Below are 20545 nucleotides of genomic sequence, written 5' to 3' on the forward strand. Positions count from 1 at the left end.
AAAAGCAGCCAACGAGTGTAGTTGGTTACTACATGATTACATATGTTTGATTTCATAGTTTTGATGTCTAGTTAAGGCCTAAAGTTTTGAGAATGACAAATATTCATTTCCACAAAGTTTGCTGCTTCAGTGTCCTTTAGTTATTTTTGTCAGATGTTACTATGGAATACTGAAGTATAATTACAAGCTTTTCATAACTGTCAAAGGCTTTTATTGACAATTACATGAAGTTGATGTAGAGTCAATATTTGCAGTGCTGACCCTTCGTTTTCAAGACCTCTGCAATCCGCCCTGGCATGCTGTCAATTAACTTCTGGACCACATCCTGACTGATGGCAGCCCATTCTTGTATAATCAATGCTTGGAGTTTGTCAGAATTTGTGGGTTTTTGTTTGTCCACCCACCTCTTGAGGATTGACCACAAGTTCTCAATGGGATTAAGGTCTGGGGAGTTTCCTGGCCATGGACCCAAAATAGATGTTTTGTTCCCCGAGCCACTTAGTTATCACTTTTGCCTTATGGCAAGGTGCTCCATCATGCTGGAAACGTCACTGTTCGTCACCAAACTGTTCCTGGATGGTTGGGAGAAGTTGCTCTTGGAGGATGTTTTGGTACCACTCTTTATTCATGGCTGTGTTCTTAGGCAAAATTGTGAGTGAGCCCACTCCCTTGGCTGAGAAGCAACCCCACACATGGTCTCAGGATGCTTTACTGTTGGCATGACACAGGACTGATGGTAGCGCTCACCTTGTCTTCTCCAAACAAGCTTTTTTCCTGATGCCCCAAACAATCAAAAAGGGGATTCATTAGAGAAAATGACTTTACCCCAGTCCTCAGCAGTCCAATCCCTGTACCTTTTGCAGAATATCAGTCTGTCCCTGATGTTTTTCCTGGCGAGAAGTGGCTTCTTTGCTGCCCTTCTTGACACTAGGCCATCCTCCAAAAGTCTTCGCCTCATTGTGCGTGCAGATGCACTCACACCTGCCTGCTGCCATTCCTGAGCAAGCTCTGTACTGGTGGTGCCCCGATCCCGCAGCTGAATCAACTTTAGGAGACGGTCCTGGCGCTTGCTGGACTTTCTTGGGCGCCCTGAAGCCTTCTTCACAACAATTGAACCGCTCTCCTTGAAGTTCTTGATGATCTGATAAATGGTTGATTTAGGTGCAATCTTACTAGCAGCAATATCCTTGCCTGTGAAGCCCTTTTTTATGCAAAGCAATGATGACGGCACGTGTTTCCTTCCAGGTAACCATGATTGACAGAGGAAGAACAATGATTCCAAGCACCACCCTCCTTTTGAAGCTTCCAGTCTGTTATTTGAACTCAATCAGCATGACAGAGTGATCTCCAGCCTTGTCCTCGTCAAGACTCACACCTGTGTTAACGAGAGAATCACTGACATGATGTCAGCTGGTCCTTTTGTGGCAGGGCTGAAATGCAGTGAAAATATTTTGGGGTATTCAGTTCATTTGCATGGCAAAGAGGGACTTTGCAATTAATTGCAATTCATCTGATCACTCTTCATAACATTCTGGAGTATATGCAAATTTCCATCATACAAACTGAGGCAGCAGACTGTGAAAATTAATATTTGTGTCATTCTCAAAACTTTTGGCCATGACAGTACACTATTATTCTACAATGTAGAAAATAGTCAAAATAAAAAGCCTTGAATAAGACGGTGTCCCCAAACTGTTGACTGGTATTGTAATATTGACTCCGCTCAACACAAAGCGTGACAACATCAGAAGCATGTGCTTAGTGACGTACCAGTGGCGCTAGCGTACACCACCCGCGCCTTGGGCAGTTTGTTTTGCAGCTCCAGGACAGCCAGTCCAGTCTTGGTGGGTTTGGACGAGCCGATGGGACAGACATTTTTTGCTTTGTGACACTCGTCATACACAATCTGAACGGGCTTGGGTTAAGGAAAGGTGGTGTTATCTTCACTAAACAATTGACATTTCTAACTACCGGTTACTACTACTTCTAAGGGCAGTTACATAGACCCAGATGACATACTCTCAACATAATTTGGACAAATTGTATCACAAGGGCAATTAAGTTTTCCATTTTTTTTTTTTTTTTTTTTTTTTACAGTAGTCTGGTGGTCAGCCAATGAAAAGATACGACTCCGTCGAAGACCTGTCCACACCAGTGGAGCAGCTGTTTGAAGCGGGTCTTGTACTTCCCTCCAGACTGGCTCTCTCCTATCAGAGAGGAGTACGTAGCGAAGATCACCCCCTTCTTCACACTGCCGTTGTGTTTGGACGAGATCTTACCATACTTAAACTGGGAAACAGACAAAATAGGACTCAAAATGTTTTTGAGTGAAGGAGAACAATACCCTTTTATGCATGTTAACATGTATTTTTGTCAGGCAAATATGAAAAGGATATCCAGTGTAAAGGAACCTCCTCAATTTTTTACCACGTAAGAAACATGCATGGTGATGTACATCTACACCCACTGGACAACCTCTTACCTTGTTGAGGGAATAGACTGGAATGTTCTTGGCTCCTATGTCTTTCAGATCCCTCTCTGCATCATACTTCAGGTCATTAGAAACACTGAACCTGTGAAGGAGATGGAATAGCTTTTGTGAAATCGGAAAGTGTGTGTGTACCATCATCCCCCTTAATTGGCGGGACGTATCATGTAATCCTAGTTGTGGTGTTACCAGAGTGATCTCTTTCTGCCCAGGAGGTAGTTCTCGTAGATTATCCCAGCGATGGTCCGGCCCTTCCCCACTCCGGCCCCGTCTCCTATCAGATAGGACGCTCGGTCGCCGTTAGGGAGGAATGTTTCATGTTGCTATGGAGACAAGAAACATTTCAGTACATTCAGTTAATTCCCAGTACAAGGTATGCGAATACTCATCTACACTGGTACATGAAGTAGTGCCAAGCTGTGGTAGGGTCTATATCTGGCCAGGCGAGCGTGACAGTGGCAAGCTGTAGTAAGGTCTATATCTGGCCAGGTGAGCATACAGTAGTGCCAAGCTGTAGTAAGGTCTATATCTGGCCAGGTGAGCATGCAGTAGTGCCAAGCTGTAGTAGGGTCTATATCTGGCCAGGTGAGCATGCAGTAGCGCCAAGCTGTAGTAGGGTCTAGATCGGGCCAAGCGAGCATGACATAGCGCCAAGATGTAGTAGGGTCTAGATCTGGCCAGGCGAGCATGACATAGCGCCAAGATGTAGTAGGGTCTATATCTGGCCGGGTGAGCATGAAATAACGCCAAGCTGAAGTAGGGTCTATATTCAGACCTGCCAACCCTGTCCAACTTTTTAGAGTACCAGAAACACGTGAAAAATTGGAGTTCTTTCCCCCAGCACTCTCGTTTGAGAGTCTGATTGCAATTATAGAATTGTACCAAAAAAGGTTGGAATACTTTTTCTTGACAGCATTCCATTTACACACATGGTTAAAGTCACTAACATCTAATTAGAAAGAACACACAAAGGTCCTTTATTCTTGGAGATTTTATTTTATTAAACAAATAATAACAAGTTATTTGTTTAGGTACAAAAGTCTTATCTACAATAAAAAAATCAAATTAAACTCTGATATGATAAGAACAAATGTTTGAAGTAGAGGTCGGCCGATTAATCAGAATGTCCGATTAATTAGGGCCGATTTCAAGTTTTCATAATCGGAAAATCTGTATTTTTGGACACCTATTTGGCCGATTTTTTTCTTTAACACACCTTTATTTAACTAGGCAAGTCAGTTAAGAACACGTTATTTTCAATGACGGCCTAGGAACAGTGGGTTAACTACCTTGTTCAGGGGCAGAACGACAGATTTTTACCTTGTCGGCTCGGGGATTCAATCTTGCAACCTTACAGTTATCTAGTCCAACGCTCTAACCACCTGCCTCTCATTGCACTCCACGAGGAGCCTGCCTGTTACGCGAATGCAGTAAGAAGCCAAGGTAAGTTGCTAGCTAGCATTAAACTTCTTATAAAAAACAATCACTAGTTAACTACACATGGTTGATGATATTACTAGTTTATCTGGCGTGTCCTGCGTTGCATATAATCGATGCGGTGCGTATTCGCAAAAAAGGACTGTCATTGCTCCAACGTGTACCTAAAAATAAACAAATGCCTTTCTTAAAATCAATACACAAGTATATATTTTTAAACCTGCATATTTAGTTAATATTGCCTGCTAACATGACTCGTTGCGAACTGTGTGACCTGGCTCGTTGCGAACTGTGTGAAGACTTTATTCCTAACAAAGACAGCCAACTTTGCCAAACGGGGGATGATTTAACAAAAGCGCATTTGCGAAAAAAGCACAATCGTTTCACGACTGTACCTAACCTTAAACATCAATGGCTTTCTTAAAATCAATACACAGAAGTATATATTTTTAAACCTGCCTATTTAGCTAAAAGAAATCTAGGTTAGCAGGCAATATTACCAGGTGAAATTGTGTCACTTCTCTTGCGTTCATTGCACGCAGAGTCAGTGTATATGCAACAGTTTGGGCTGCCTAATTTGCCAGAATTTTACGTAATTATGACATAACATTGACGGTTGTGCAATGTAACCGGAATATTTAGACTTATGGATGCCACCCGTTAGATAAAATACGGAAGGGTTCTGTATTTCACTGAACGATAGTTTCCGGATTCGACCATATTAATGACCTAAGGCTAGTATTTCTGTGTGTTATGTTATAATTAAGTCTATGATTTGATATATCAGTCTGACTGAGCGGTGGTAGGCAGCAGCAGGCTTGTAAGCATTCATTCAAACAGCACTTTCGTGCGTTTTTCCAGCAGCTCGTCGCTGTGCTTCAAGCATTGAGCTATTTATGACTTGAAGCCTATCAACTCCCGAGATTAGGCTGGTGTAACCGATGTGAAATGGCTAGCTAGTTAGCGGGGTGCGCACTAATAGCGTTTCAAACGTCACTCGCTCTGAGACTTGGATGTAGTTGTTCCCCTTGCTCTGCAAGGGCCGTGGCTTTTGTGGAGCGATGGGTAACTATGCTTCGAGGGGGGCTGTTGTCGATGTGTTCCTGGTTTGAGCGAGGAGAAAGCTATACTTTTACACTGGCAATACTAAAGTGCCTATAAGAACATCCAATAGTCAAAGGTATATGAAATACAAATCGTATAGAGAGAAATAGTCCTATAATAACTACAACCTAAAACTTCTTATCTGGCAATATTGAAGACTCATGTTAAAAGGAACCACCAGCTTTCATATGTTCTCATGTTCTGAGCAAGGAACTGAAACGTTAGCTTTTTTTTTTTTTTTTACATGGCACATATTGCACTTTTACTTCTTTCTCCAACACTTTGTTTTTGCATTATTTAAACCAAATTAAATGTTTCATTATTTACTTGAGCCTACATTTATTTTATGCATTACATTAAGTTAAAATAAGTGTTCATTCAGTATTGTTGTAATTGTCATTATTACAAAAAAACCTTCCGATTAATCGGTACCGGCTTTTTTTGGCCCTCCAATAATCGGTATCAGCGTTGAAAAATCATAAAATCGGTCGACCTCTAGTTTGAAGCATAGCGTCAGTATCCATTTTTATTATTATGGATAACATGTTTAAAAAGCTATGATAGGAAAGTGGGTGAGAACAAATCTTCTGGAGACCTTCAAATGTTAAGGAAATAATTTCCTAGACAGATTTGCCTTACGCAGCAGGGCTTCAGTGTAAACTTCTCTGTGGCAAACAGTTCCTCTGGCAATCATTGAAACCTTGGTAACGAGGGCACTCAGCAAGTCTGTACCGAGGGAGGCTCTGTACTGGGTTTTGTTCTTGGAATGAGACTGAATACAAATTTTTCAGTCGTCATTGCAGTGGAATATGACCAAAACCCCAGCATCACAGCCAAAAGGTGGGAGTAGACCAGGCTGCCCCCCCTTTTCATTGTGCTGATTTCTCTCCAGGCCTGAAGCGTGCACATGTTGACCAGACTCTGCTCAAAGTTGTTGCCTGATAGAGTCTAAACTCATCTTCCACCAGCTCAACAGAGGCTCCCTCAGGAATAATGCAGGGAAAGCGTGCCATGAAAAGGTTGAGGGATGAGAACTTGGCAGTCTGCCTGTTGGCAATGTTAGCGACCTCTGCATGCTGGAGGAGCACATCTCCAAATGGAAATTTCAGCAACATGTCGTCAGAAACGTATTTTCTTCTGCAGTAGACATCTGCATAGAAGGTCTTCAGATCCAGCTTGCCTTGGCTTCCTATGTAGTTGCGGATGTCCTGGTCAATGGACAGCTCCTTGTCAGGAAGCTGGTTGTCGCTCTCCAGGTAGAGTTTAGGCTTGACACCACTACTCGTTTCTGCCATCATGGTATTGACAGTGTCTGACTTGCAGAAGGATAAAATTAGTTTCAGCAGTTGCATCTCGAAAGTTGACAGTAAAATTTGAATGCACGGCTCCTCTCATTGTAGAATCATACCAACAATTGGTATGACTCTAAAAAGTATGCATAGATTTTGATACCGGTTCTGTGAGAAATTTAAGATATTTTGGTCCTTCCCTTTCTTTTTTGCCTTTTGTTTTGCCCCCAATATCCCTTTGCTTGAACAGATACTGAGTCAGGTCGAAGGTTTTGTCAGTAGGCCCACATTTGGTGGGGGATAGCGTGACTTTGCTCCCAGAGGAGCCAGGCGGGGGTATTGGCAATGTGGTGATGGTGGAGGAGGAGGAAAAACACTTGGGCTGCCTAGCAGAGGGCTCAAGTGAGGACGAGGAGGAAGATGTAGCTGTTGTGGTGGAGCTTGGGGGCACAGTGGTCTTCTTTCCCAATACCTCATTGGCAAAGAACACTGTGAGAGGATCCCATTGCTGCAGAAGGCGGTTGATACACTGGCCAAGGGATAACCACCTTGTAGATACCAGCTTCAAAATCTTCCTGACATCAGTGTCCTACAGGATCTGTAGGTCACGCAGAGAAGCCTTTCTCTTGCTACTCTTGTCGAGATAGAAAAAGATGGTTACGAGAAAGTCTTCAGTATTAACACTGAGCTGCCTCGACAACTTCTCTGCAGCTATGTGTATCAAATGGCAGGCACAACCAACCAAGTCCTCATTTTCATTTCGGGTCTTCAGAAATGCTGCCAACTCTTTTCCCAGACCTTGCATGACAACAGCCTTATCTGCTGCAAAACTCACAATTGGACCACGGAATGTTCTTCTTCATTTCAGTGTCAATTATGTCAAATACAGCTCTTCCTGTAGACTGTCTCGATTCACATAGCTTAAGCAATAACACTACTACCATGCTGATACTTGCACTGAAGAACCGTAATACAATCGGATACATTTTGACATCCTCCATGTCAGTACTGCCATCGGTAGCCAGGCTGAAAGGACACCTCTTCATCGGTTCTGTGATTCCTTGCTCATCATCAAGGGCCAGTGTTTTGATTATGTTTGCAGTCTTCATCCTGGCACAGCCACACTGTCGGGAAACATCTTTTGAAAAAGTGGCCCTGCATGGTCTGCCACAGCCAATGGCAGGTTGTGTTCAACAATATATACTACCGTTCAAAAGTTTGGGGTCACTTAGAAATGTCCTTGTTTTCCATGAAAACATACATGAAATTAGTTGCAAAATGAATAGGAAATATAGTCAAGACGTTGATAAGGTTATAAATAATGATTATTAATTGAAATAAGTGTCCTTCAAACTTTGCCTTCGTCAAAAAAAAATTGTCCATTTGCAACAATTACAGCCTTGCAGACCTTTGGCATTCTAGTATTCAATTTGTTAAGGTAATCTGAAGAGATTTCACCCGTACTTCCTGAAGCACCTCCCACAAGTTGGATTGATGGGCACTTCTTACGTACCATACGGTCAAGCTGCTCCCACAACAGCTCAATAGGGTTGAGATCCGGTGACTGTGCTAGCCACTCCTCTGTCCAGTGTCTGTTCTTTTGTCCATCATAAATATTTTTATTGGCCTGTCTGAGATATGGCTTTTTCGTGGCAACTCGGCCTAGAAGGCCAGCATCCCGGAGGCACCGGGATGGCACCACTGTTGATGTTCAGACTGGTGTTTTGCGGGTACTATTTAATGAGGCTGCCAGTTGAGGACTTGTGAGGCGTCCGTTTCTCAAACTAGACACTAATGTACTTGTCCTCTTGCTCAGTTGGGTACCAGGGCCTCCCACTTCTCTTTCTATTCTGGTTAGACAGTTTGCGCTGTTCTGTGAAGGGAGTAGTACACAGCGTTGTACGAGATCTTCAGTTTCTTGGCAATTTTTCGCATGGAATAGCCTTCATTTCTCAGAACAAGAATAGACTGACAAGTTTCAGAAGAAAGGTCTTTGTTTCTGGCCATTTTGAGCCAGTAATCAAACCCACAAATGCTAACGCTCCAGATAGCATGAGCATTTCGCGACACTCGCATTAACATCTGCTAACCATGTGTATGTGACAAATAAAATTTGATATTCAACTAGTCTAAAGGACAGTTTTATTGCTTCTTTAATCAGAACAGCAGTTTTCAGCTGTGCTACCATAATTGCAAAAGGGTTTTCTAATGATCAATTAGCCTTTTAAAATGCTAAACTTGGATTAGCTAACACAACGTGCCATTGGAACGCAGGAGTGATGGTTGCTGATAAATGTAGATATTCCATTAAAAACCTGCCATTTCCAGCAACAAAAGTCATTTACAACATTAACAATGTCTACATTGTATTTCCGATCAATTTTATGTTATTTTAATGCGCAAAAAAAGTGATTTTCTTTCAAAAACAAGGACATTTCTAGGTGACCCCAAACTTTTGAAAGGCAGTGTATGTAGTAAAGAGGGTTTCAGCCCGGATGGGTTTCAGATCACTGGCTTGGTGGAAAAAGGTTGTTATAGCTGGGGTTGATGCTGTAGCTGCGAGTAGCTTCTGATGCTTTTTCCCATCCACATGACTTTTACAATCTAAAAGTTGAAAGAGCAACCACATTGTACAATAAATTGGGGGGGGTAACATGGCCATAGTATTCTTTTCAAATGTTCATGATCCATTTATTCAAGTCATGAAGTAATATGCAGTGGGGCAAAAAAGTATTTAGTCAGCCACCAATTGTGCAAGTTCTCCCACGTAAAAGATGAGAGAGGCCTGTAATTTTCATCATAGGTACACTTCAACTATGACAGACAAAATGAGAAGGAAAAAAATCCAGGAAATCACATTGTAGGATTTTTAATGACATTATTTGCAAATTATGGTGGAAAATAAGTATTTGGTCACCTACAAACAAAGAAGATTTCTGGCTCTCGCAGACCTGTAACTTCTTCTTTAAGAGGCTCCTCTGTCCTCCACTCGTTACCTGTATTAATGGCACCTGTTTGAACTTGTTATCAGTATTAAAAAAAAGAGACAAACTCCACTATGGCCAAGACCAAAGAGCTGTCAAAGGACACCAGAAACAAAATTGTAGACCTGCACCAGGCTGGGAAGACAATCTGCAATAGGTAAGCAGCTTGGTTTGAAGAAATCAACTGTGGGAGCAATTATTAGGAAATGGAAAACATACAAGACCACTGATAATCTCCCTCGATCTGGGGCTCCACGCAAGATCTCAACCCGTGGGGTCAAAATGATCACAAGAACGGTGAGCAAAAATACCAGAACCACACTGGGGGACCTAGTGAATGACCTGCAGAGAGCTGGGACCAAAGTAACAAAGCCTACCATTAGTAACACACTACGCCACCAGGGACTCAAATCCTGCAGTGCCAGACGTGTCCCCCTGCTTAAGCCAGTACATGTGCAGGCCTGTCTGAAGTTTGCTAGAGAGCATTTGGATGATCCAGAAAAAGATTGGGAGAATGTCATATGGTCAGATGAAACCAAAATAGAACTTTTTGGTAAAAACTCAACTCGTCGTGTTTGGAGGACAAAGAATGCTGAGTTGCATCCAAAGAACACCATACCTACTGTGAAGCATGAGGGTGGAAACATCATGCTTTGGGGCTGTTCTTCTGCAAAGGGACCAGGACGACTGATCCGTGTAAAGGAAAGAATGAATGGGGCCATGTATCGTGAGATTTTGAGTGAAAACCTCCTTCCATCAGCAAGGGCATTGAAGATTAAATGTGGCTGGGTCTTTCAGCATGACAATGATCCCAAACACACCGCCCGGGCAACGAAGGAGTGGCTTCGTAATAAGCATTTCAAGGTCCTGGAGTGGCCTAGCCAGTCTCCAGATCTCAACCCCATAGAAAATCTTTGGAGAGGGTTGAAAGTCCGTGTTGCCCAGCAACAGCCCCAAAACATCACTGCTCTAGAGGAGATCTGCATGGAGGAATGGGCCAAAATAACAGCAACAGTGTGTGAAAACCTTGTGAAGACTTACAGAAAACGTTTGACCTCTGTCATTGCCAACAAAGGGTATATAATAAAATAGAGATAAACTTTTGTTATTGACCAAATTCTTATTTTCCACCATAATTTGCAAATAAATGAATTAAAAATCCTACAATGTGATTTTCAGGATTTTTTTTCTCATTGTCTGTCATAGTTGAAGTGTGCCTATGATGAAAATTACAGGCCTCATCTTTTTAAGTGGGAGAACTTGCACAATTGGTGGCTGACTAAATACTTTTTTGCCCCACTGTATGGGTCACTTAAAGGCAATAGTAATATTATGCAATATATCTTAGGATCAAATCATTTAGCATCCTTACATGAAAGCCCTTACCTGAGCTTCCTTGATGATTGATGTCAACATCATACTTGCACAAAGTACAAAAAGCATGATATGGTAGCTTGGATTGCGTCAAGCATGACCACTTCTCCTGGTATCGAGGAAGGAAGGTCTGAGGCGCGTGTACTCTGCTTTTTTGTGGTTGGGGCTACTGTTGCTGCTCTGTCTGTTTCTCTCAGTCTCCTCACTCTCATAGTGTGACATCGCTTTACTGACTGGCTGCAGTAACAATGATTTGCCAAATTAGCTGCTCATTTTGTTATTGCATGGAACCTACACTTACTTGTTTTTCAAGAGCACGTGCTTAGACAAACATTATGGCTCACACCTGGTTCAGTTCAGTCTTCTGAAAAGGTATTTACAAAATTCATACTGATAAGTACAGAACATCCAAAATAAATATGTTTTGTGGAATTAGCACAGATTGTCTGTATGTTTATTCCATTACATGTACAGTATAATTATTTTATTTATATAAATATATATAAATAAATATATATATAAATAAAATGTTTTTCTTAGCACATGCCCCCAAGTTTAGTCTCTACAGTAGAGGAACGCTTGTCACCTCTCAAACAGGGCCAATCACTAGGGCCAGCTCACAAGTATTGGGGTGGCAGGTAACCTAGTGGTTAGAGTGTTGGACTAGTAACCGAAAGGTTGCTAGATAGAATCCCCGAGCTGACAAGGTAAAAATCTGTGGTTCAGCCCCTGAACAAGGCAGTTATCCCACTGTTCCTAGGCCTAGGCCGTCATTGTAAATAAGAATTTGTTCTTAACTGACTTGTCTAGTTAAATAAAGGTTAAAAAATATATTTGCTTTTTAGACACGTTTCCTAATTAAAACTATAAGCTAAATAATTTTGAAAACAAAAAACAAATGATCGCATCGATACAGACCGCAAACTGGCTACACAAAGTTCAGTAGGCTACCGCAAAGGGAATCTGAACGCTGTTCGCTAGAAGAGTCTGCTGTTTCAGCCTATGTAAAATCCTATTGTATTTCTTTGCAGCGCATACATGATTTTAGATATTGATAAAATCTCAAATCTAGTGCCAAGGTATTTTAGAAGAACTGCCTCTTTAGCGAATACCGGACACTCATTCATTCTTAGTTACACAGTCTTCTAAACTCCACACTCCATTTAATGCCAAGATGTATTCTTTTATTATACTTTTGTAATGCTTTTTGTGACGTGGATCATAATTACAGTTACAGTCTATCAGATTTACGTACAGCTGACAGTCAGAAAACTCTGCATCACAACAAACAGGAAGGGCAAACACGGGGTAGCTACGTCCAATAATGATGTACTCATCTCCATGTCCGTTGACAAACTCTGTACATGTCTGTGTTGCAGCTCGAGAATCGGGATGTTAGATTTACTCTATATATTTTTTATTAAAATGTTATACTTTTTTTATTTTTAAATCAGGACCTATTCATTTCTGCTTAATTTTTTTACTCGGATATCGTACCTGGACAGAGAATTACCTTGTTGGTACGCAAAATGCGTGCACGTTGGCAGGTCTGTATATCTGGCCAGGTGAACATAAAGTTGTGCCAAGCTGTAGTAGGGTCTATATCTGGCCAGGTGATCATAAAGTATTGCCAAGCTGTAATAGGGTCTATATCTGGCCAGGTGATCATAAAGTAGTGCCAAGCTGTAGTAGGGTCTATATCTGGCCAGGTGAGCAGTAGTGTAAAGGTGTAGGATCTTTACCTGGGCAGCGTATGTGATGGCCTCCAGCTGCAGAGCAGACAGCCAGCCACGGTCGATGGTCTCCTCCGGTATGGACATTCTGTACCACACGTTGGGAGGATTCACACTGGACAGGGAGCTTGTCTCCACAACCGGGTCTGGGTGACGCAGCCCGATCCGCACTGGAACAAGCAACATGATCAGTCAGTCAACCAACTGATCAATGAAACCTTCATTTTGAATCAACTCCTCTGCTCCCCAAAAACAAAGTGACTCAGTGTGAACCTCTGCATGGGCTCCACCTATCTTTCATCAGTCAATAGCTTCAGTAAAGGTGAAAGAACACTAAATAGTTGGGAGTACTCAGATTAAAGCCTACATTTCATGGGCATGTACTCAGCGTATGTCTCAGCATGACCCAACTCTTCATCCTCCTCTTCCTCAGCCTCCTCCTCCATTCCTGGGAGTTTCTATAAAAACATATCACTGATTATAAAGCGGACTGAAGTATTTCAAAGAAACTCAGGTTCTGTCATTCAACATGGGGAACGGGTAGAGATTTTATTAGGACTACCACGACCTCTGCCTTTTGGTTAAGAGTCAGTGATTGGACGATGCCACAAACTCACTAGTGTAGGTGAGAAGCTCCGCACTTTCACGTCGTCGTTCACCCAGACCCGAGCGGAGTCTTTACCCGACACCTCTTTTATCCCGTTGTTCAGTTCCGCTGTGAGAACAGAAAGAGAGGAATCATTAGTGTAAAAACAGACAACTGACCAAGTCCATTATAAACAAAGACATTCACACTTAGGCATGATTCACTTGAACTGAACAGCCCAGGGTCACTTCTTAAGTCACTTCACTGCTTCCCAAGTGTAAACCAACCTTAAATAAAGTGGGCGTGAACTGTGGAAGTGCCATACAGGTGTGAAAACTGGACCCTTTTACAACAACCCTTTCCCATCCTGTGATACACAACACTAGTTTCTGAGAGGATTCCTGATCATCTTGTCCATACCTGATTTATGCATCATCTTTGTCGAGACCAGTATTATCTCTGCCAGAATGAGAGCATTGAACATAGACATGTTTGGTACACATTAATGATCCTGTGAGTTAAGTTAATACTCTGTACGGTGAAGGGTTTTGACATGGCTGTTACATCCTGGTCAGCCTTCTCCAAACTAAACTTAAAAGAGCAAAATAGATAGACATGGGAATGGCATGAATGGATTGAACACTGGTCCTCAAAATAACATGGGCAGAAAATGTCTATGGCTACATGACATCATTCTCGACCGCTTCTTCTAACTGAAATATCTATACCTTTAAATAAGAGCAGTTTCAGCCCTTCAAAAGATTCCATCCCTTGACAAGGTCACCTCTGATCTTAGAAAATGGTATAGAATAGGCGAGACCCATATGGTAGAGACATCAAGTGTTCTTGTTTTCTCAAAAAGCAAAAGGCTGGGAAAAGAAAAGCCATTTTTGGAGCCATTGGAACGCAGTCACGGTTCAATTAGTACTGTGACTCACTGGCGCCTGTGGCTATTGCTGTGGCGACCGGCTGGGCGATGTCGTGAGGCGGCTTGAGCCTCATGAGTTCCACCAGACTACTACCCTTCATGGTGCTGCCCTTCAGACTGCCTGTCCTCAACAGGTCCTTCAGCTGGATCTGACACACAGGGGGAAAGATATATGTTATAACACGGAAGGCTCTATATCTAAAGTTCAGTAGTCCCTACATTTAACAACAACAAAAAATGTGCAAGAGGAAGTGAAGAACCTCTCAGACCTCATGAACTCTACCAAATCAGAGAGCACACACATACATTTGTATATTTTTCATTTTCATCAGCATTTTTGTCCAAGGGCAAAAGCATTTCCTCCACTGACCTGCTCTAGACTGGAAGAAACCACTGTGGAGACTGCGGAGGGGAGAGCCGTGGAGGAGGTGAGTGTGGAAGTGGACCCCCGCAGGGCTGAGGGGGTGGTATGGACTACCTTGGTGACTGTGATGGTATGTCTGGCCGTGCCTCCAGTTGAGGGCTTAGTCACAACGATTGTTCCCAGCGATGGCAACTGATTCAGTTGATTTAAGACAAATGTGGTGGTTGAGGGTTGAGGTTTGTGCTGGTGGACCAGTGAGCAGAGTAAAGAGACCGGGGAAGAGGGTGAGATGTTACCACACAGAAACAATACTACAGTACAACACTAGACAATTAGAGTCATTACACTAATTGCAAATAGACCATCAATTAAAAACTATTTGACCACACACAAATATTCTGGGTCCTTTTTAAATAGGAACAAACATGTGAAAACATTCTCAAACGGAAAGCAAACCTGCTGGGCAAGTTTAGGCAGTGGCTGGCTTCTCCATTTCAAAACCCTGGTTACCAGTTGACTGAATAGGTTTCTTAGTAACAGCAAACTGTAAACAATATTTAGTTGAATAGAGTTCCTACCCTGATTGTGCCTGTAGGATTGGGTGGAGCTGTGACTCCCGTTGGCTCCATCCCTGAGTCAAGACCCAGGGCACTGATGGAGATGGACTGGAAAGAAACAAAACTCACATCAGCACCAGAGAACACTACACATTAAAGCAGCGCCCAGGCTGTCCTTTAGTTATGTATTCATGCAGATCAGAGGAAAAGATACTACTGAGATGCTGGGAGGAGGCCACTATAACCTATTGAGATAACTATATAGTAGAGGTCGACCGGTTATGATTTTTCAACGGCGATACCAATACCGATTATTGGAGGACCAGAAAAGCCGATACTGATTAATTGGTTGATTTTTTTTATTTGTAATAATGACAATTACAACAATACTGAATTAACACTTATTTTAACTTAATATAAAACATCAATAAAATCAATTTAGCCTCAAATAAATAATGAAACATGTTCAATTTGGTTTAAATAATGCAAAAACAAAGTATTGGAGGAGAAAGTAACATGTGCCATGTAAAAATGTGTGCCATGTAAGAATGTGTGTCATGTAAGAATGTGTGCCATGTAAGAATGTGTGCCATGTAAGAATGTGTGCCATGTAAGAATGTGTGCCATGTAAGAATGTGTGCCATGTAAAAAAGCTCATGTTTAAGTTCCTTGCTCAGAACATGAGAACATATGAAAGTTGGTGGTTCCTTTTAACATGAGACTTCAATATTCCAAGGTAAGAGGTTTTCGGTTGTAGTTAGTCCTATAAATACTATATTATCTCATATACCTTTGACTATTGGATGTTCTTATAGGCACTATAGTATTGCCAGTGTAACAGTAAAGCTTCCGGCCCCTCCTCGCCCCTACCTGGGCTCGAACACATCGACAACAGCCACACTCGAAGCATCATTACCCATCGCTCCACAAAAGCCGTGGCCCTTACAGCGCAAGGGGAATAACTACTCCAAATCTAAAAGCGAGTGACGTTTGAAACAGTAATAGCGCACACCCAGCTAACTAGCTAGCCATTTCACATTGGTTACACCAGCCATTAGGCTGATAGGCTTGAAGTCATAAACAGCGCTGCGCTTGCGAAGGGCTGGTGGCAAAACGCACGAAAGTGCTGTTTGAATGAATGATTACGGGACTGCTGCTGCTCAGTCAGACTTAATTATAACATAATGACACACAGAAATACAAGCCTTTGGTCATTAATATGATCGAATCCGGAAACTATCATCATTACGAAAACAAAGTGTTTATTATTTCAGAGAAATATGGAACCATTCGGTATTTTATCTAACGGGTGGCATCCCGAAGTCTAAATATTCTTGTTACATTGCACAACCTTCAATGCATGTCATAATTACGTAAAATTCTGGCAAATTAGTTCGCAATGAGACAGGTAGCCCAAACTGTTGCATATACCCTGACTCTGCGTGCAATGAACACAAGAGAAATGACACAATTTCACCTGGTTAATATTACCTGGTAAACTGGATTAGTAGTTATAACTAGTGATTGTGATTGATTGTTTTTTATAAGATAAGTTTAATGCTAGCTAGCAATTTACCTTGGCTTCTACTGAATTCGCGTAACAGGCAGGCTACTTGTGGAGTGCAATGGTTAGAGCGTTGGACAAGGTGAAAATCTGTCGTTCTGCCCCTGAACAAGGCAGTTAACCCACAGTTCCTAGACAGTCATTGAAAATAAGAATGTGTTCTTAACTGACTTGCCTAGTTAAATAAAAGGTATAAAAATTAAAAATTAAATTGGAAATTGGCGCCCAAAAATACCGATTTCGATTGTTATGAAAACTTGAAATCGGCCCTAATTAAATCGGCCATTCCGATTAAATCGGTCGACCTCTACTATATAGTGCTTTTCATTCAGAAGAACTAGAAGTGGCACAATTACTGTGTAACCAACAGTTATGAATGAAGATGGATGAAAATAAAATAAGCTAGTCAAATGGTTATAACGGTGCCAGTGGTCATTTGGCTGATCAATGACCGTCACGGCTCTTGCTAAAAGACACTTTGGACTACTGGGGAGATGCCTCCCTCAGTTTCACCTACCTGTTGGGTGGGAGAGGGCATTGCAGCATCCTGAGGGTCAAAGTCAAACAGGTCGTTAGGGCAGATGCCGCTCTCGCTCAGGGCTGCTAGGAGCAAATCCTGTCCAGGATCCATCATCTGCAAACAGCAACAAACTGGTGAGTGACATCCGGGTAGGGCAAGGCCTCTCTATCCCTGCTAGTGATCTAACCAAAACAACCATCTTTAGTTAAGACTTTTGTAAATTGGGCTCTCTGACACCTTGGATTTAACAGTTTACTATCTGTAGCACACCCTGCTACACCACACTATTTCACACAGGGAAATAGAAGCATTATAGCGCAAAGAAAATAATTCAAACCACACCGAATAAAGGTTGGGAGTTTTCAATCAACAATTTTCATAAATAATTAGCAACAGATTAGCAACAGACATTAGGACCATCTAATGCACAGCACCATGTGGCAGGGGTGTGATCACTGACTGTGTAAACCTTATTTATCTAACAGTTAATAAAACCATCAGACCAGAGAACCTCACTCGGCTACCTAGTGACTAGCTGTGCACCAATAAAGTACAGTGTTGGTTGTTGCTGTAGATGTTTGTTGGTCATTAAAAAAAATGCCATAATAAAAAGACCGCAATAATATTCTGTGTGTACACACTTAAATGCAATGTGTAGATCCAGGAGTATGATCTTGAGAACTTGCCTGGTTACAAAGTGACTCAGACCCCGGCACGTGTTTGCACTGACCAACTCCCTAGACTCAACTTCCTGGTGTGACGTGGTTGCTCGCTAATGTCAAATCGAACAACGTGTTCTAAACAGCTTATTAGGCAAAGACAGTCAAATTATGAATAGGCCAGCTAGGAAACCACACACCCTCTAAAAAAAGTAAACAGCATTACAATATTCGTACTCACTGTGTGGCAATATTAGCTAACTACAGTTATTTAACTAGTTAGCATGCTTCCAACTAAATTGATCATTAATAACAGTTAACGTTATAGTAACTGTCCACATAATGTATACTACCGTATCAACAAACATCGTTATGCAACAGTTTCTGTGGGAAACGTTTGTTTGCATGCAACACAACTAACGTTAGCTTGGCAGTTAGCTAGCTTGCTGGATAACCTAGTTAGCTGGCTAACCCCTATGAATTTAACTACACTCAGCAAATCAATGTAACGTTACTAAAATATAACCCCATATAACGCAGTCGCTAGCATTATTAGCCATAGCTAATGTATCTACAATAACAATGAACAGTTCGCTAGCTGCTACTAGTAATGTTACAAGAGTATTTAGCTACCCAAAGTGAGTTAGCTCAAGTTACCCTAGTTAGCTAATATCAAACTAATATGTTTTGTGTTATGTTCAGTCACAGTTACTAAAGATAGCTAGCTACTGTACAGTAAGTTAGACGCTAAAGGTAACTGCCATGAATTGAAAGAGGACACCAAAATTCAATTTCACGAAAGCAACACGTCACAGCCTCACTTTTACTGTGATCCTCGGGAAATCCTCAACCATTTTCAGACATTTGTGCCTGGTAACAACACTCACATATCAGTGAACGGGCGTTCCGTTAATCGCTGCCTTAACCGGGATATTACCCTCTTCGCTCCTGTTTTCTAACCACCTTCCGCCATCTTTACCAAGCAGCCAGTTGCGGGTTGGTCACGTGACGTTTAACCCGAGCGCTGGAATTTTCAGTCGAGAATTCTTTCTGCTCCGTCGACAAAAAAGTATTTCCAAATGGCCGCGGGGCGTCCGTTGGCGATCCTCAATCGATAAAGAAAATAATGTTGGCATTTCAAGCATAATTTTTTAAACCTCACAGTCCAGAAACCGAGCGCTAAAACCGTGTCACGTAACCACGTGTCTTTGGAGGAAGTGACGTCTGGCACACATTTTGCAACATATGTAATTTGGAACGCCCATGTTGGTAAGGTCAAATATATATATATATGATTTGATGAAAACGTTAGCCGATCTTTATTAGAGGTCTGTGTGTCATGATTTCAAATCATGAGAGAGAGAGAGAGATCCCAAAGCAGCAGCACAAAGCAAGGACAATCTCCCTGGAAAGTACAAACCTTGAGAGGAACCAGACTCAGATGGGGACCCCTCAGGCTTTTCAATTCATGCTCTTACTAGCAGCAATAATAAACAGATAAATCTATATGATTCATAATAAAATAATATTTTACCCAATCATTAAATCTAATACCTTTTAAGTAAAAAATTATGTAAAAGATTTTGAAAAGGGCAGTCTGAAAAGTTTGCTTACAAACAAAACATGAAAACAAAACATAAAAGCCACAAACAAAACATGACACACCTGAAAACAAAACTACAGAGCGCAAGAGAGCGATATGAATATGAATTTGACTATGTACAGTCATGGCTCTCAAGAGAAGACAGGCTATGTGCACACTGCCCACAAAATGAGGTGGAAACTGAGCTGCACTTCCTAACCTCCTGCCAAATGTATGACCATAATAGAGACACATATTTCCCTCAGATTACACAGACACACAAAAAAATCGAAATCAAATCAAAGTTAGATAAAATCCCATATCTATTGGGTGAAATACCACAGTGTGCAATCACAGCAGCAAGATTTGTGACCTGTTGCCACAATTAAAGGGCAACCAGTGTAGAACAAACACCATAATATACATAATATGTCATTTGAAATGAATATTCTTCTTGAACTTTTTTAAGTGTAATGTTTACTGTACATTTTTGTTTACTTCACTATTGTTTATGATCCATTTCACTTGCTTTGTCAATGTAAACATATATTTCCTATGCCAATAAAGCCCTAAAATTTAATTTAATTTAATTGAGAAAGAGCCTTTACACAGTTTAGTCAAAATATTCAGATTCTGTAAAATAATGATTTTTTTCAACAAATGATCAGGGTTACATAAATATCAAACATACATAAGTAATGGAAAGGAAACACAGACTCTTTGTATACGTATTAAAAAATACTCCTTTAGTAATATCATTTGTAGGTAGAAGTTGGTAAAGAGTACAGTATAACAGTATATGATATTTTCTCCCCAAGTTCTGCAAAATGTCTAAGACATCCTGTAACTCATATAGCCTCCCAAATCCCCCTTACGTAACTTTCCCTGGCAACAACATTTAATAAATCTAACCTCCCACTGACACCAGGAACCATCTTACCAGCAAGTAAAAACTCAGAAGTGGGTTTAACCGAAACTTGACCTTTCATCACAAGTATAGATAGGGTCATGACAAGGTGAACGAGTGTAAGCATCTTCAGACAGGTGGCTATTTTCATCAGGTCTGTGGCAGCCTTGTGTTCTCATAAAACCAGATAACCATAGTGGGATCCAGACAGGAGGAGTCTGAATGTCGACGCCTTCTGATTGTGTCTGAAGGTCACAACACTCAAAACAGGTTTTAACACACACACATAGGTCTCCTGATGAGGAGACCTTACAGTTTATCATAACATAATTTCTTAACCCTTTAAAATGTATACGGCCTTGGTTTAACGCTCTTTTGAATTTTTTAATGATGATTGATGATAATAATTCATGTTGATTAATAAAATCAAATGCTTTGTGTGGAAGCTCTCGGAAGCCAACTCCCCGAA

General features: G+C 41.4%; 1 protein-coding gene across 4 annotated transcripts in view; it reads right to left on the minus strand.

The window, feature by feature from the left end:
- The window catches only part of LOC112257472 (protein strawberry notch homolog 1-like), a 32131-nt gene extending 13341 nt beyond the window's left edge, over positions 1-18790 (minus strand). The window contains exons 1-13 of one of the 4 annotated variants that reach the window (XM_042326630.1): positions 18525-18790; positions 16926-17042; positions 14866-14952; positions 14294-14530; positions 13934-14072; positions 13416-13454; positions 13027-13124; positions 12777-12867; positions 12419-12579; positions 2678-2811; positions 2483-2573; positions 2128-2289; positions 1771-1906 (exon numbers count right to left, since the gene is read on the minus strand). In XM_042326630.1, coding sequence (XP_042182564.1) covers positions 1771-1906; positions 2128-2289; positions 2483-2573; positions 2678-2811; positions 12419-12579; positions 12777-12867; positions 13027-13124; positions 13416-13454; positions 13934-14072; positions 14294-14530; positions 14866-14952; positions 16926-17042 — 1492 coding nt within the window. In that variant the 5' untranslated portion in view covers positions 18525-18790. Of the gene's footprint in view, positions 1-1770; positions 1907-2127; positions 2290-2482; positions 2574-2677; positions 2812-12418; positions 12580-12776; positions 12868-13026; positions 13125-13415; positions 13455-13933; positions 14073-14293; positions 14531-14865; positions 14953-16925; positions 17043-18408 lie in introns of all 4 variants that reach the window. The other 3 variants (XM_042326629.1, XM_042326628.1, XM_042326631.1) reach the window with 3 other exon arrangements.
- Between the last annotated feature and the right edge of the window lie 1755 nt (positions 18791-20545).

This window comes from Oncorhynchus tshawytscha, linkage group LG09 (assembly GCF_018296145.1).
Source record: "Oncorhynchus tshawytscha isolate Ot180627B linkage group LG09, Otsh_v2.0, whole genome shotgun sequence".
NCBI classification, from domain to species: domain Eukaryota; kingdom Metazoa; phylum Chordata; class Actinopteri; order Salmoniformes; family Salmonidae; genus Oncorhynchus; species Oncorhynchus tshawytscha.